The sequence below is a fragment of the Cyanistes caeruleus genome, chromosome 25 (assembly GCF_971803275.1).
Source record: "Cyanistes caeruleus chromosome 25, bCyaCae1.hap1.1, whole genome shotgun sequence".
In the NCBI taxonomy this organism is placed as follows: Eukaryota; Metazoa; Chordata; class Aves; order Passeriformes; family Paridae; genus Cyanistes; species Cyanistes caeruleus.
In genome coordinates, this window is record NC_141725.1 from 4,019,165 (window position 1) to 4,036,058 (window position 16,894).

The 16,894-nt window shown below is 58.5% G+C and overlaps 1 protein-coding gene across 1 annotated transcript in view; it reads left to right on the top strand.

Annotated features, from left to right (window-relative positions):
- Positions 1 to 3,324: 3,324 nt before the first annotated feature.
- The window catches only part of EFNA2 (ephrin A2), a 45,837-nt gene continuing 32,267 nt past the window's right edge, over positions 3,325 to 16,894 (top strand). The window contains exon 1 of the mRNA XM_086862965.1: positions 3,325 to 3,468. Within this exon, the coding sequence (XP_086719091.1) occupies positions 3,347 to 3,468 (122 nt within the window). The 5' untranslated portion in view covers positions 3,325 to 3,346. The remainder of the gene's footprint in view (positions 3,469 to 16,894) is intronic.

The window sequence follows — 16,894 nt, forward strand, 5'->3', positions numbered from 1 at the left end:
GATCCCAACAGATCGCCCCACTTCCCAGGGAATTTCATCTGGGATCCCCCACAGGTCCAGTAGAACTGAGCTGGGATGAACTGGATTGAACTGGGAGGTGTTGGGATATACTGGGCCAGGTTGGGATGCACTGGGATGCACTGAGCTGGGATGTACTGGGTTGAACTGGGATGCACTGGGATGTACTGGGCTGAGCTGGAATGCACTGGGATGTGCTGGGATGTACTGGGCCAAGCTGGGATGCACTGGGGTGCACTAAGCCAGCTGGGATATACTGGGTTGAACTGGGATGTCCTGGGTTGAACTGGGATGCACTGGGTTGAACTGGGATGTCCTGGGTTGAACTGGGATGCACTGGGTTGAACTGGGATATACTGGGTTGAACTGGGATGCCCTGGGCCGAGCTGGGATGAACTGGGAATCTCCAGCCAGCGAGTGCCCATTGGTGACCCAGCACCACAAGCCACGGCCGAGCCCTGTGCCAGCACGGTGCCCTTTGGATCATCCCCATTCCCCAGCCCACAAACACCGACGGGATCGCTCTGTGCCGTGGCAGCTCTGGATCCCTGTCCCTGGAGCTGCTCCTGGAGCTGCTCCTGGAGCTGATCCTGGAGCTGATCCTGGAGCTGATCCTGGAGCTGCCCCTGGAGCTGCCCCGGGAGCTGATCCTGGAGCTGATCCTGGAACTGCTCCTGGAGCTGCCCCGGGAGCTGATCCTGGAGCTGATCCTGGAGCTGTCCCTGGAGCTGCCCCTGGAGCTGATCCTGGAGCTGCTCCTGGAACTGCTCCTGGATCCCTGCCCCTGGAGCTACCCCTGGAGCTGCCCCTGGAGCTGCCCCTGGAACTGCTCCTGGAACTGCTCCTGGATCCCTGCCCTTGGAGCTGCCCCTGGAGCTGATCCTGGAGCTGCCCCTGGAGCTGCCCCTGGAATGTGGCTCTGCCAGTGCTCCCAGCACTGTCCCCAAGCCGGGAGGAAGCGTGGCCAGGCATCCCGGAGAGCCCGGAAAGGCTTTTAGTGGCTTGGCTGGAGAAATGGAAACAAATGAAGTTGACAGACAAGTGTCCGGGTTTATGGCAGCGTCCGCTGACAGGAGGGAGATTGGCTGTCGGGGGCTTGATGGAGACGGCTCCTGATGGGAGCGGGATGAGGAGATGGATAACCTTGATGGAGCTGCCACGCAGGAGGATGCTCCGGCGGCATTATTCCAAAATAATTTGGTTTTTATTTGTTTTCCTTCGGGGCGGGGGGAGGGATGCGGAGCCCCACAGTCCGTGGAGTTTTTCCTAAACAGATTTGCTAAATAAATAATGAGGAGGATCCATATTTTATTTATATCCCACCTCTCTGTGTGGCGCTTGGAGGTGTTTTACACTGGGCCGCTCCCTCTTTTTTAGCACGGACAAACTCCAAAGAGCTGGTGAGACGGATTTACAGGGATATTTGGATGCTGAGCAGAAGGACGGGCAGCGGGATGTGCTGGAACTGCTCCTCCTGATGGACTTAATGGGCACCTTGGTGCTTTGTGAATCCAACTGGAAGCGTCTTGGCATCTGAAGGCACCTGAGGAATTCAGCTCTGGCTCCAAGGGGCTCAGGGGGGACCTAAACACCCACGGGGACACTCCAGGATGCCCAGAGGGACATCCCATGGTCCCTGGGGAGCAGGGTCTGGAATCCAGCCTGTGTTCACTCATCCTTCTGAAACACTTTTTGAAACTTGGGGGGACTTAGAGGGGGGTTCTGAGAGCAGAGCAGGTCTTGTCCAGCAAGGACCAGCCCTCCTGGACAACCCAAGAGGAGCATCCTTGCTCAGGGATGTGATTCCAGGGCTGTGGGGTGTCCTGGCTTGGGGACGTGGCTCTGGCACCATGGGGTGTCCTTGTTCAGGGATGTGGCTGGGTGGCACACCTGTGACCAAAAATTCCACTGGATTTTCCCTGTTCTCCCCAAGCTCTGTCCTCCCCAGAGCTGGACATGGCCCCACAGCAGCTCTGTGTTATTCCCATCGCTGTTTTCCAAGATTTCGACAAAGCAGAGTGATCCCTTAACACGAATTATTGTTTAATTTATCCTTACATCAGAGGTGAAAACAATGTCCCTGCAGAAAGGGGGGGGACTCTCTCTGTCACCATCTGTCTGTCTGTCTTTCCCTGGCATCTGTGAGTCGCAGGACATGTCCCCATCCCTGTCCCCGTCCCCATCCCCGTCCCTGTCCCCGTCCCCAACCCTGGCTGCCCCTTCCTAACATTTCCCACCCATCGCCCCCCGGGCACCCCAAAACCCCCCATCAACCCTTCCCTTCCTCAAGGTAACGGACCCCCAAACCTCCCTCCTGCTTCCGAAGCCCCCCCACCCCACCCATGTGACCCCCCCCTTTCAAAATCCCAATCCTTTACCAGTGAACCCCTCCCCTTTCCAAAGCCCCCCGGCTTTGCCCGTGTGACCCCTCCCCTTCCACAGACCCCCCCCTCCGGTCTCACCCCCCTTTCCAAAGCCCCCCCAGCGCCCCCCCCTCTCTTTCCAAAGCCCCTCAGCCCACCCTGTGCGACCCCCGCCCCTTCCAAAGCCCCCGGTCGCTGTGACCCCCCCGTTCCCATGCAGATCCGGCGGTACCGGTTCGCTCCCCCCCCGCCGGTGGGACCCCCCCCCCCTCATTCCCCCCCCCCGCAGGGGCGTGGCCGCGGGGGCGCGCGGGAGCCCCGCCCTGGGACCGCGCCGGGCGCGCGCGCGGCCGCCGGTGGCAACAATGTGTGGGGGGCGGGGCGGGGGCGGGGCCGGCGGAGGGGGCGGGGCCGGCGCGGGGGCGGTCCCGGGCGGGGGGCGCGGGGGGCGCGGGCGGCGGGCGCAGCATGGCGCGGCGGCACTGAGCGAGCGGCGGCCTCCCGGCCCGGCCTTTGTCTCTCCGGTGTCCCCGGGGCGGAGCAGCCCGCGGCGGGGCCCGGGGCTGAGCCCGCAGGTGCGGCGGCAGCACCGGCGGCTCGGCACCGGGCGGCGGCGGCGGCGCCGCGGGGCTCGGAGGAACTTGGCCGAAGTTGGGCGCCGGAGGTGGTGGTGGTGGTGGTGGTGTGTGCGGGGGGGAAGGTTCCCGGTACCGGGGCGATCCCGGGGCGCCGCGGGAAGCGGGTCGGTCCCCGCCGCCCGAGCGCGGGATGCGGCTGCCCCGGCGCCGCCGCACCGCGGCCGCCCCCGAGTCCCCCCGCTGACGGCGCCCGGGGCCGCGGGCGATGGTGAGGGTTGGGCGCCCGCCCGCCGCCGCCGCCCGCCGCCCGCCCGCCGTCCCCGGCCGGCCCCAGGGCCCCGCCGCCCCGTGAAGCGGCCGGAGCCGCGCCCGCCGCCCGCCCGGACGATGGTGCGCTGCGGGGCGGCCGCGCTGCTCGCCGCGCTCCTCGGCGTCTGCGTCTGGACCGACGAGACCGGGAAAGTTATCTCGGACCGGTTCGCCGTCTACTGGAATCGGAGCAATCCCAGGTGAGGCGGGGGGCGGCGGGGGCGGCCTCGGCGCCCGAGTAGCAGTCGGTGTTTCCCCCCCCGCGCACACCCGCTCAGCGCCCGCTGCCGCCCGCTGACAGCGGCCGCCGCCGCCCGGCTCGGCTCGGGTCCCCCTCGAACCCCCGGTGGGCTCCGGTGAACGGGCTGGGCGGCCGCGGGAGGGGGGTGGTTGGTCCCCGGGGCTCCCTCCCCCGAAAGTTCCCGCGGGGCCCCGGGCGGATCGTCCCCGGGGGCTGCGGCAGCGCCGGGAGCATCGCGGGGCGCGGGGCGCGTTCCCGGGGGCGGCGGCGGCTGCGGCTCGGCCCCCCCGGCCCCTCCGCGCCCAACTTCGGGGAAGTTCGAGTTCCTCCCCCCTCCACGCCGTGCCCCCCGGTCCCTCTCCCGGGATGAGGAATCTGTGCGAAAAGCCCCGAAATCCGCCCAAAGCGGCGGCTGCGGCTGAGGGGGGAGTCGGAAAGAACGATTTGGGGACGAAATGGTAAAACGGGCCGGAGGGGGGCACGGGGGGTGCGGAGTTGGAGATGGCCGGCCCTGCTGCTCCCGGATCATTCCCATCCTGGAAGCGCAATCCCCACAGTTGGCTTCGTTTTCTGACTCCAGTTGGAATTTCGATTTTTCTGTGTGTTTTTTTTTTCCCCACCAAGTGTTTTTTCTTTGGGGGCAAGAGTTTCGTTTCTGTCGTATTTCTTTGTTCATGATTTTGAGGAACCAAAAACTGTTGGTGAGTTGGAAGCAGGAGGAATTCTGCTCTGGGAATGCTCAGGTGGTTGGGACTCTCGGGACTCCCCACCCTCCCTGCTGGGGACACCCTTTGGGGTCTGAACAGGCCCGTTTGTAGGGATTCCTGCAAAAAACAAAAACCAGCCATCAAACCCCCATTTCCCCCCAAAATTCCTCAAAGTTCTCCCAAGCCTGGCAGTGTCTGGGTGGTGAGGAGTGAGCTCGGTGGGCGCAGCCCGTGTGGCCCCCGGCTTTGGGCTGTCCCCGTTTTCTGGGTCAAACGGGGGGTTCTTTGTCCCCCTCGGTCCCTGCGTGACGAGCGGCCTCGTGGGGCACACGGTGGCCTGGTCCTCGTCCCCAGGGCTGCCAGCGACGTGAGGAGGCTCCTCCAGCTCCTGGTGGCTCATCCCCTGCTGCCATCCATGAGGGGACCCTCGGTGCCGCCTTCTCTCCCTCGATGACACCGGCGCAGTTGGGTAAAGTTCCTGGCGGTGTTTTGGGACGCGCGCGGGGCCGAGGAGCCTCAGCAGTGCCCGGTGTCCATCCGACCTCCACACGTCCCTTTGGGGGGGACCCACCCGAGCCCCTCTCGCCGTCCCAAAATTGGGGCGAGCCCGTCCCTTTGTGCCTTGGTGGCGGTGCCTTGGCGGTGGTGCCTGCGCCGCGGGCCGCCCGCGGTGCATATGGATTTTATTATCTCCCTCACATTTTTGTGGGGGATTGTAAGAGCCAGGGAATTATATTTTTTTTTCCCTTAATTTTTTGTTTTTTATTTTTATTTTTTTCTTCTTTTTTTTTTTTTTTTTATTTGCCCGTTGCAAAGTTTTTGGTTTTGGCTGCTGGTGCTCCCCCCTTGAGCTCCCACACTTTGGGCTCTTTCCTTTTGTTCTCCAAAATGCCAAACATGTGTGAGGGGCCCCCCCATCCCAGTCCAACTCTGACATCCCAGAGATGAGGGTGCTTGGGGCGGTGGCTGGGATTTGGCACCCAAGGCTTCCGCTGGCTGGGATTTGGCGCCCAAAGGTTCTGACGTTTTGGGATTTGGCGCCCAAGGGTTCCTGGGGCTGGGATTTGGCACCCAAGGCTTCCAACGGTGGAGCCAACAGCCAAAATCAGCCCCTTGGCCGCTGGGGACGGGCGTCCCGGGACCCAGCACCGCTGATGGCGTCGGCTCCATCCCCTTCGCCCACTCGTAGAAGCCGCCGAGAATTTCTCCGCGAAAAATCCACGGTGGATCGTTATCCCGTATATATTTATATATTTATACATTCCTAAATCTGCTGTTGGCAGGGAAAATATTTTCGAGGAGGAGGGGGGGAAATAAAATGGAGCGGAGGGAAGCGCGAGGGGCTGGCAGGGAAGAGCAGACAATGGCTGGTGGGTTCAGCAGGCACGTCCGCAGTGCCTGGCTCCGGGATGTGACCCAAATTTCCCCAATGTGGGAGCGCCCCGTGTCACCAGCGCTCCCCGCCTGCGCCTTCGGCTCTCGGAATTCGAGGCAATTTATTAGGGGTTGCAAAGATTGAAATTGCCATTGAGTTTCCTGCTTATTCCCTTTTTGAACCCAGCGGTGGGTTTATTTTTTGCTCTGGAGTTACTACAAGACCGTCTCGTTCTTAGAAATGAAGAAAAAATGTATTTATGTGTTTTCTGGTCCCTCGTTTTTCCTTCTCTTTTTTTCCCCCCACCAACACCTCATTTAGTAAGGAGGAAATAAAAAGGGGTTTTAAAAAAAAAGGGGAAAAGACCTAAGGTTAAAATGTCCTGTTTGAACCCACAGACCTTCTCTGCCGCTAAATATTTTTCCTCAGGTTTACACAGCAATCTATATTTTATAAAAGACAGGAATAAATCTCATGGTCGATATGATTTGCCCAGATTAGAATAATTCTATATTTCATAATTGGGGCTAAATTAAAAATAAGTGGTACCTCGGGATGCTGCAATTTCCCTGTTCTGGGGAGAGATTTAACCACTCGCTGTGGATTTACAAGGTTTATTTTTATTTTTAAATGGTTTTGCGAGGATGCGCTGGGAAAACGTTTGGCTGGATGGAGCTCCTGGGTTATCCAGGAAAAAAAATGAAGGATGATGAAGGTAGAATTATATAATAACAGGCAGTTTTGGTAGCGTGTGGAAGTGTGGATTTTTGCTCCGTGGCACGTACAGGCGCTGCCGATGGTCGCTCTCCGGGTGTGGATCCGTTGGCCGTGGCCGGGCCGGTTGCGGGCGGATCCATTGGTCGTGTCCGGGGTGATGCACCCCTGGATGGGACCTTGGGGCTCCTCCCTGGTCCGGCACTGCGGGCAAGGGTCCGGCACTGCGGGCAGGGGTCCGGCACAACACCCAGGGCTCTTCCCGCCGTCACCCCGTGTTTCCCGGCTGGAGGTGCGGGAGCCGCTCGCCCGTAGGATTCCAGGGTGGATTTGTCTTGGGAGCCAACCAGGTCGATTTGGGTGTGCTGGAGTGTCCAGCATCACCAGTGGGTTGGGGGGTCCAGTTTTGGCCCCCGTTGCCCCCCACACCACGGCGGGTTTAGGGTGGACGTCTCGGCACGCGGCGCCGTGCAGCAAAAAAATCTGGGATGTGGGAAAACCTCCGTGATATGGGGAAAAGGGTCTGTGGGAAGGAGTGACCTGTCCTCAGAAGGTCCCCAGTCCGGTGATCCTGACCCGTGGCCTCGTGGCCCTGCTGGAAACCCCTGGAAGGCCAAGGAAGGACGGAGGGTTTGGGATTTGTTGCCGTCCCCAGCTCTGCCGACAGCCGGGTGACGGGCAGGGAATCGTCATTCCCCAATGCTGGTCGGTGTTCCTGCAGCAATCCCGCGGTCACTGCCGTGTGCCTGGATCGGGAATGTGCAGAATCCCTCTGTTCACGGCACAGATCCCTGGGACCGGGCGGGATCGTGCCCATGGCCTGGTTTAACGCCGGGGTCACGGCGCTGCCTCCGAACGGTTCTTTTGCTGATTTCTGTATTATTTTTCGGTGTGGTTTGTGAGCACAGCTGGGATTTCTGTTCTGCTCCTCTGCACTCCCCAATCCCGGGATCGGGAAGCGGAGAAATGGTTTCTGGCAGGGGGATTTGCGGAGCCAGGTGATGCTCAGGGCCGGCGCTGATGGCAGAGCGGGACTTTGGGGGGAAAGGGGTGGTGGGGTCGGGGTGAATGGGGCACGCCTTGGAGGGGATTTAGATCGTGTTCCCAATCCCATTGGATTTTGTGCCCCTTTTTCCTGCATTCCCATCTCCTGGAGCTGCAGCCCCGGTGCCTGCCGGTTGCTGGTGCTTTGTCCGAGAGCCTGGAGCGCGGTGGCTGTGGCCAGGAGAGCCGTGGCCGTGACCCACTGACCACCCAAGCCAGGGCCAGCTTGCCCACCTGTGTGTCACGAGGGGCTGTGGCCAGGCCGCTGGTGGCTGCGTGTGCCACCTCTCCATCAGGGGAGCGAAGTCGATGCCACATCTGTTTAATCCAGGGGAATTTGGTGCTGCAGAGAGGTGGCCGAGCAGGAAGGCTCAGCTTGGAGGATCCCACCCATGTCTCCATGTTGGAGTGGGGCTGGATCCCAAAACCTCTGTGTCCTGGCTGTGGCTGGGACTTTTGGGGTCACGGCCATTGCTACGTGTCCCCAGTTCTCTGTGTCCCCACTCCCTGCTCCCACGGGTATCATACTGGGGCCCACATCAGCCTCTGAAAGAACCATGCCCTGAAACCCCTTGGAGTGATTTGAATGTGAATTTTAACCCTGGCACTGGCCTTGTTCCTGTGTCACCGTCCCCTCTCGGGGTGCCAGAGCAGTGCTGGGTGTTTGGGTGTGCCAGCGCTCCGCCTCGTCCTGTGCAATTCCTGCTCTTTTAGTTTTCCTCCTTCTGTTCTCCCTTTGTGCCGAGATCACTCCCAGCCCTTCCCACCCCTCTTTTCCAGCCCGTTAAGCCGTGTTAGCAATTCCTCACCAGCCCAGGGCTGCGGCGAGTGGTTAATGGAGAGCAGACACCACCGGGCCGGCGTCGCTGACAGGATTCTCTCTCCGTGCCCGTCTCCGTCTCCGCCTGTCCCTTTCCAGGGACCGCAATTACATTCCCTGCTGGTTGCACATTTGGTATCCAAATGCCGGCCATGCGCCGCATCCTAATGCGAGGATGGGCTGGGGGCGTGCGGAGCTGCCGGAGGGTCATCGGTCCCCAGGACCCCCCCTGGATCCTGGGGTGTCCTGGTGGGAAGGGGCACGCACCAGGTGGGCAGTGGGAACAGTCCAGGGGGTGAGAGATGCCCTCAGGTAGCTTGGAAAGTGCTGCTGTATAAAGAAAGACATTTATTTATATACGTATAGATTTATATGTATTTACATACAAATATATTTATATCTGTTATATAAATTAGAAATTTATTTACATATGTGGGTGTTTATTCACCCACCCTCCCCTCACATAAACACACTTTACACACACAAATAATCCAATGCCAAAAACGCCCCTGTCTGGCGATGCTGTGCCACCCCTGTGTGACATTCCCCTGGAATTCCTACCTGGGGGCTCCAGGATGTACCTGGCTGTGGGTTTACCTGGCTCCAGGCACAGCGCTGTCCGGCTGTGTCCATCCCAGTGCCACATCAGGAGCCGGCTGGAGCGTACCTGCCTGTGCCTGACAAGGTTCAGCTGCTGGGTTGGCTGGAAAATTGCAGCAATTGTTCCTTAAATAGCTCCTCGTTCCTGATGGTGACAATTTCGGTTCTTTTGTGTTAGATATTAATCATGATTTCTGCGGCTCCGTTTTGATCCGAGCTGGTTTTCCCCACTTGGGGCAGAGATCCTGCCCCGCTTCGTTGGATTTAATGGGATTTATGGAAGGTGAGCAGCTCGGAGTGCTGTTACCTGCAGCCCCTAAGAGGTGTTTAAATTCCTTTTCCCTCTTTGCCATGACCCGATGCTCATCCCGATGTCCGGCCGCTTCCCTCTGCTTGGAGATCCATCCCAAAACCAGGACCAGGCCCTGTTTGGTCTCTGCAAGTGCAGGGGAAGCACCAAAGGTCCAGGCTGGATCATTGCCTGGAATCAATGATCTTGGAGCTCTTTCCCAACCCAGCTGATTCCATGATTCTCCAGAGCTGGAGAAACGTTGGGGTGAGCCAGTGGCCGCTTTGGCCTTTGCCAGATGAATTCCAGAGGCATTTTTGAAGCCCCATGCCAAGCCAGGGCTATGTTTAGGGATGTCTGTGGGTCCAGACTCTTTGCCACCAGCCCTTCTGGATTTGGGGATCCCATGGCTGTTCCCAGAGGCTGGCTGGGAGCAGTGTCAGGGACACGGTGCCCATGGGGTTTTTTTGGGTGCGGGATGCGCCAGGGCTGGTTTGATCCCGGCAGGAAAAGCAGGAAGGGACGAAGCTGAGAGCAGGGCAGTGGGACGGAGCCGTGTCCCTGCTCCATCCTGGCTTGTTCCCGGGTGGTCACAATGTTGTTATTTATTTATTTCTCCTCCCTCGCTCCCCCTTGGCTTGTTGCTGCCGCTGTGCCTGGGCTGCTAAAGAGCTTCCCATTGTTCCGGAGCTAATTACCTCCTAATGAGGCTCCCGGCTCAAAAGCCGAGCGGAGCGGGGGCTGTGGGGGGATGTGAGGGGGCTGTGCTGGGAGGGGGTGAGGGCAGGGCTGGGGTCAGCAGCGGGGTCAGCAGCGGGGTCACCCGATGGCTTCAGCTGCGCTGCCCGGCCGTGTGAACCGGGCTTGGCGGTGGGGAGATCCATGGAGCTGCCAGCCTGGAGCTTCATCCTAAAGGGCGGCTGGGAAGTGGTTTTGCCAAAATTATCTTGTTGAGCCCCAAACCCGTGGAGAAATCAAAGCCCTGTGGATTTTGGCGAGGCGGGGCTGGTGCTTGGAGTCCGGGAGCATTCCCGGTGTTTTCCTTGGTGTGACCCCTCCCTGCCAGCCCCGTCTGGGACAGGAGTCACCTTTAGGGCGCATCCTTCATTTTGGAAGGGGTGCTCAAACTAGGGGTCCTCAAAGCTTATCCCCTTGTGCTTGACAAATCCTGCTCCACTTCTCTCTTGGCCTTATCCCGTTCTAACCTTATCCCATCACTCGGCAAGAGACGGGGATGAGCCCTGATCCCGATGGGATTCACCGCTTTGGCTGGAGGGAGCCAGGCAGTGTCCAGGAGTGTCCTTGTCCCTGCTGGGATGCGGAGCAGAACTTTGAGCTCTCCATCCCAGATCCTGCTCTGCCCCTGGAATATTCCCCTCATCCCTCGGGGTTGCAGATGTGATGGGGGAAAAGAGGATCCTTCTCCAAAGGGGTTGGGAAAGCCCCCACCTCCGCCCCGCTCTGATTGAAGCCGGGCTCTGTGCCCCCGCACGGGGTGGGGGGTCCTGAACTTCAGAGGGGGATGAGGCGCTCAAAGCAACACCAGTGGGGGAAAATATTCCAAGGGAGGGAAATTTACTCCCTGGAATAATAATGAAGGTGGGGGAATGAGTTCCCCTTCCCCGTGCCCTTGATGAGGGGTGCCCAAGGCAGTGAGGGGTCCAGGGTGAGCCCTTCCAAGGGGATGGAGGTGCTGGCAGTTTTAGGATCAGCCCATCTGGCCCAGCTTGCTCGTGGATCCATCTCCAGCTGCGGCACAAAGCCCGGGATCGATGGCGCTCGGCTCTGGCGAAACCAGTCAGCGCCGGGGCAGCGAGATCCGCGCTCCCATTCCGAGCCCCGCTCGCATCCGTTCGACATTTTCCTTTCGGTCATTAATGAAGGGAGAGGCATGCAGAAACGGGGATTTAGCCTATTTTTTTTTTTTTTATTTCCTCCCCTGTTAAATTTTTTTCCCCTCTTCCCGTGTTTGCTTCCCAAGGCTCGGCGGAGCAGCGAGCGATGCCGCTGCCGGGAGAGGAACAGCCACGGGGCCCAGCCATGTCCTGGTGGGGCTGTGCCATGGTGGGATCCCGTGGGATACACCTGGGCCGTGGTGGTGGGATCCTTTGGGATACACCTTTGCCGTGGTGGGATCCCATGGGATAAACTCATGACCTGGTGGGATCCTGTGGGATACATCCCTACGCTCCCTCAGCACATCACCTCCTCCTGACCTCCCAGTTTTCCGCTTTCCTTGTTTCCAGCTGCTCTGGCCTTGTTTTGTGGGATTTTCCCGTTTTCCCTGCAGCTGTGACATCCGTGTGTCCATGAAAACGTTGGAGCTGCCCATGCCAGGTCGGTTCCATTAAACACCATCCCAGTGCTAGACCCGGAGCCGCCGCTCCCTGTGGATACCGGTACCGGTATACCCACCACGGTATTCCCACCACGGTATTCCCACCATGGAATTCCCACCACAATATTCCCACCATGGAATTCCCACCACAATATTCCCACCACGGTATTCCCACCACGGTATTCCCACCACAATATTCCCACCACAATATTCCCACCACTGTATTCCCACCACCGGTATTCCCACCACAATATTCCCACCACAATATTCCCACCACGGTATTCCCACCACAATATTCCCACCACGGTATTCCCACCATGGTATTCCCACCACAATATTCCCACCACGGTATTCCCACCACAATATTCCCACCACAATATTCCCACCACAGTATTCCCACCACAATATTCCCACCACAATATTCCCACCATGGTATTCCCACCACAATATTCCCACCACGGTATTCCCGCCACGGTATTCCCACCGCGCTGCCGAAGCGTTGCCAGGATCCGCAGAGTTTTACACCATCTCTCAATACCTTTTTTTTGTTCGACTCCTGGAATGGACTTTTTGTTTCGGCTCTTTCCCCACCAGCCCCGAAATCCCCCAGGAATCCAAGTCTGGATTTTGGATCTTTTGTGCCAAACCCAAGCCTCTTTCGTTTTCGATTCCCAGCGCCGCCGACTTTGGGGAAAAAAGGGGAATAAATGGCAATGAGGGTTTTTAATGGCTGGGAATGGGGAAGCCCCATTCCATCCCCAGCTTCCTCCTCCCAATCACCTCCTCCATCTATTTCCTTGGTGTTCCGCTGAATTTCCCTGGAAATATTTTGCCGTTTCCCCCAGTGCAACCAAGTTTTGTCGGATTTTTCTTTTCCCCCTGCAGAAGAGGAGGAATTATCCGTCTCGGTTTATTTTTCCTTGAACATTACACGGGAGCAAAACTCACCCATGTGCTGGGAAAGAGATAAAGTGTTTAGACAGCAAATACAAATATTCCAGAGCACTCAGCCCGGCTACAGCTATTCCTGCCAGGATTCCGGATTCCGTGCCGTGTCTTCCAGGGGAGTTTTATTTAGACTGTCTTATTTTTTTTTATTATTATTTATCAAAAACCCTATTTATATTTGCAGTAAAATAAAATCAGCCTGACCCTGTAGAGAACTCAAAAAATCCCAATTCTTTCCTTTTCCAATCCTGTTTCCACTGAGGAAAAAAAGCCCCTGGACCTCGTGCCCTGCACAAAATCCAACCGCGACGGGATTATTTCGGCGGCTGAGCTTCTCCACAGGCGCTGGGACGGCGCTGGCTCCGTGTGTCCCCCCCTAAAATCGGGATGCAGGGAAGCTCCTGCACAGCTGGGGATGGAGCTGGGGCCCTTGGGGTCTTCCCATGGGATTTTGGGAATTTTCCAATTTCCCATGGGATTTTGGGGGCACGGTCTCCCTTTTGCCGAGGGTTCCGACTGCGCCTGGAGCACTCAGAAAGGGGGTTATTATTTTGATTTTATTTTAATATTCAATGATGGATGGGATTCTGCTGCTCCTCGGGAGCATCCCAGTCTCCCGTCAACGTCCCAGCCCCGCTGGGGACCCTGCGGGTGTCATTGTCACCCCGGTGCCGGGCGCTGGTGCCATCAGGAGCTGAGGAAGCTCTTTCCCAGCCAGCTCGATAATCCCAATTATTATCTGGATTCTCGATCAGGGTTGCTTATTAAACTTGGCACCGCTGGCTTTGCCGTTCCGGCCGCCTGCCTCGGCAGAGGGATTTATCTCCTGCCGACGCGGGAAGGAAATTGAGTGGAAAAACGCGGGGCAGAGCCCCCCGGGACGGCGGGGGGGGGCCGGGGGTACCCGGCTTCCGAAGGGTTTGGAGATGCTGGCACAGCCCCAGCGCTGGAGCTGCCCGGGCCGTGTCCGTGTGTCCGTTCCCATCCCTCCATCCCCACCCTGTTCTGGGATGGGCGTTTTCATTCCAAGGTTATTTTGGAATGGTCGGTGCTTTCACACAATAAAACTAGCCGTTATTTTCCCTTTTCCCTGAAATCTAAAGGAGCTTTTGTCAGGCCCTCTCCCCCTTCACCTCAGGAATATCAGCTTTTTCCCAATCCTGGCGTTTCCGCTGGAATTCCCAGTTTCCCATCCCACAAACCTTCTTGGTTTGCTCGCTGACCCCTTCTTATCACGTTGTGTCCACAAATTGTGTTTTATCTTTACCTGACACTGCGCTGGAGCTGCCCAAGCCAGGGCCGATGTTCCAACCCTTCCAAAGGGGCTTTTCCCAAATTTCACCCAATTCCCAGCACCGACCGAGCAGAGCATCCAGGGGAGGGGGGCGGGAGGTGGGAGAGATGCTACTGGGAAAAGATGCTCTCCCAGAGGGTTTTCCTCCCTCCTGGTGTTTGGATGTTTCAATTTTCCCCTTGCTCTGCTCCGCTTTTTCCTGCCTTTTCCACCATTTCTCTGCATTTTAAAAGACCCGTACAAACCCTGTAACTGGAATTTCCTCTCTTTGTGTGTCTGGCCGCTCTCTCACCCCTGGGTGAGCTCCTGGGATCCCCATTTTAGGGTGGGGGCTCTCCCCTGTCCCCTCCCCGTGCTGCTGCCGGGGGATTCGGGTGAGGAATGGGTCGGCTCAAAAATCGTTTATTTGGGAAATAAATGCTCGCGCTCCAGGGCTTGGAGTCCATCTCGGCCACACTCTAGGCTCTCTCCTGGGCTTTTTCAAGATCCTTCATGTTGGGTGGTTGGGAGAACCTGCTGGCTCTGGCTGAGGGACTCGGGATGGAGCCACCACCCTGCCGGGCTGTGCCTGTGAGTTCCCAGTGACCGTCCCGTTGTTGTAGAACCGCCATCGGATACGGCGCTGGCACACGGGAATTCCGGCTGTAAATGCTGGTCAAAATGGTGTTCCTGTGTGATTTCCAACAGAGGACCCAAGCTTGGCTGGAGCAGAAATGGCTTCTGGCTCCAGGTTCTGTCCACGTCTCCGTTGGATCACCACGGGCTTGCGGGGATTGGTTTGGCTGGAGCCGCGTGGGTGCTGAGTCCTGTGGAAAACCAGGATCATGGCCCTGCCACGGCCCTGGCATTGCTCCTGACCCTTTGAGGTGGGATTTAAGGCTAAATTGGCAGAGCTGGAAGCAGGTTTGGGAACAGGGATTGCCTTTGCAGGATGTGTGCTCCGGAGGCAGCGTCCAGTGCCGGCCTTCCTAACGCTCATTGCCGCGAGTGTCCTTCAGTCGGAGCAGCTCCCGGCCTTCCCTCCCTGCTCTTCCTGGCATTCCCAGCTTTCCCCTCTCCGTGATGGTTCCTGGGGTCAGTGGATCTCAGTTCCAGCCACCAACAGCTGCCTCTCCCGGCTCATCCCATCGCCATCTGCAGTTTTCCATTGTTCCTTGGCTCTTCCCGGCGTTGGGATGTGGAGCGCTGGCAGTGAGGGAATGTCCGGGGCTCAATGTCGCAGCCCGGATCTGGACTCCAGGAAAATCTGGACTCCATTTCAAAGCTGATTAATGAGAATCATAAATCATAATGTTGTCTTTTATGATAGAAAGCTTTGGATGGGGAGCAGGGACTCTCATCCTGGAAGCTGGGGGTGATCCTGGATCTGGCTTCCAGCTCATTACCCGGAGACAAATGGCTTCTCCCTCCCCCAGCCTCAGTTTCTCTGTGGGTAAGGTGAGGATCGCTGCCAGCGGCTAAATTAGGGAATTAGTGTTGGTGGAGTGATTGAGAGATGGAGAAGGACGTGGCTCTCACAGCACCATGTCCCACTGCACGGCGCGCCCGCCCGCTCCGGAGCCCCATGTGGGAATTCCAGCTGGGAGCAGGGATTGGGATGCCCACAGTGAAGTCCCTTGTTTCTGTCCAGAGGGCACCATGAGGAGGGACTGGAGCCCTCCAGCTCCTTCCACACTGGTTTGGGATCTGTGTGGGCTCAGATCCGTGGCTGATTCCGGTGTGCATCCCGCATCCAGCTGGTTTGGCAGCGCCGGAGCCCAATTCAACCCGGCCTCTTCCCGGCGTGTCCCTCGCTGCCCCAAAATCCCTGTGTCACCAAGACCCCGCTCCCACGGGAGGGGAATCCAGCTGGATGGATTTTTGTGACTTTCTTATATTTTTCCTTAAACGCTGTAATATTTATTCCACTTTATAAATCACTTCCTTGCTCCGGGTGGAGGGAGGATTTATGGGCGCAGGTGGGAGGAACGCGGCTCTCAGGACCGACCTGCTGGAATGGTTTTGTGGTGATGGTCACAGCAGCAATTCCAGCCAGGGGAGAGGGCTCCAGCTGGGAATCCTGCCTGGGATGTGATGGGAGCAGGGATGGACCCATCTGGGATGGTCTGAGGTTGGCACATCTCTGGTGCCACTCGGGGTTTTCTCCATGCTGGAAAGGTTGGACCTCAAACCATTTTCTGCTGAGGGACAACCAGAAAAGGGGTTCCAAAGCCTTTTCCAAAGCCTTGCTTTCCCACTGCAGCCATCAGTGTCACGCTGGGGCCATGGGAATGTCACTGGGGACGCGGGAATGTCGATAGGAGGTTGCTGATGACGGAGACCCCAGGGTGAGGGGGCCGGGGGGTGTTGGGGTGTGTGGTGAGGGTGCGGATGCTCAGCCCTGGGGACACCCAACCAGGTCTCTCCCTGCTCCCTGGGGGCCAGGCCAGCTCCACAGGGAATTTTCCCTGCACCGGCGCTGCCCGCAGCAGCACAAACGAACCAAGTAATTGGCAACATGGAAATATTTTGTGCTCATTAAGCAGTGGGAAGCGGCGGGCGAGGCAGTGGCGGGTGAGGAAGCCGGGTGCTGTGGCGGGGTTCTGGCCGTGCTGTGTTCTCCAGTGACACTCCCGATGACCCAGGGCAGGGAGCACGGAGTGGGAGCACCCTGGGATGGGGGGCTGGAGGTGGGAAGGAGGTGAAGGAGCCAGATCCTGACGCTGCCCAGCCGGGGGCTCCACGTGTTGGGGACAAGGACAAACCAGGGGAGCAGGGGGATTCTGGCTGCTGTACGGGGACATTTGCAGGACCCCCCCATTTCTCCCAATTCCCATCAATCCCACGGATTAAAACGTGAAGCATCAGATCTCAGCAGCCGCCGTGGAGCTCCCCAGCCCCAGCACCGCCGATTCCCAGGAGCGACACCAAGGGGAGCCCCGGCGGGTCCCACATTCCCTCCTCTCCCAGCAATGGAAGCGGGGAGCGATCCCTGAGCATCCTGTCCCTGTTTGGGGGTCCCAGAGGGGTCCCCCCGGCATCCTCAGCCCCGAGCACGTGGCGGTGGTGCCGGGGCCCCGGCGCTGTCCCCGGCGCGACGCGGGGAGCCCAGCGGTGCTGCAGGCGGGGGAAGCTTTATGGCTGTAGTTAAAGTGACTTTATGATATTGTATCTGAACAATTGCCGGCTATTATCCGGATCGATGCCGCGGGATTGAGACGCCGGTTGATAACCCAGGCAGGGCTCTAATCGCTTTTAAACCGCGCAGGGTCGGTGG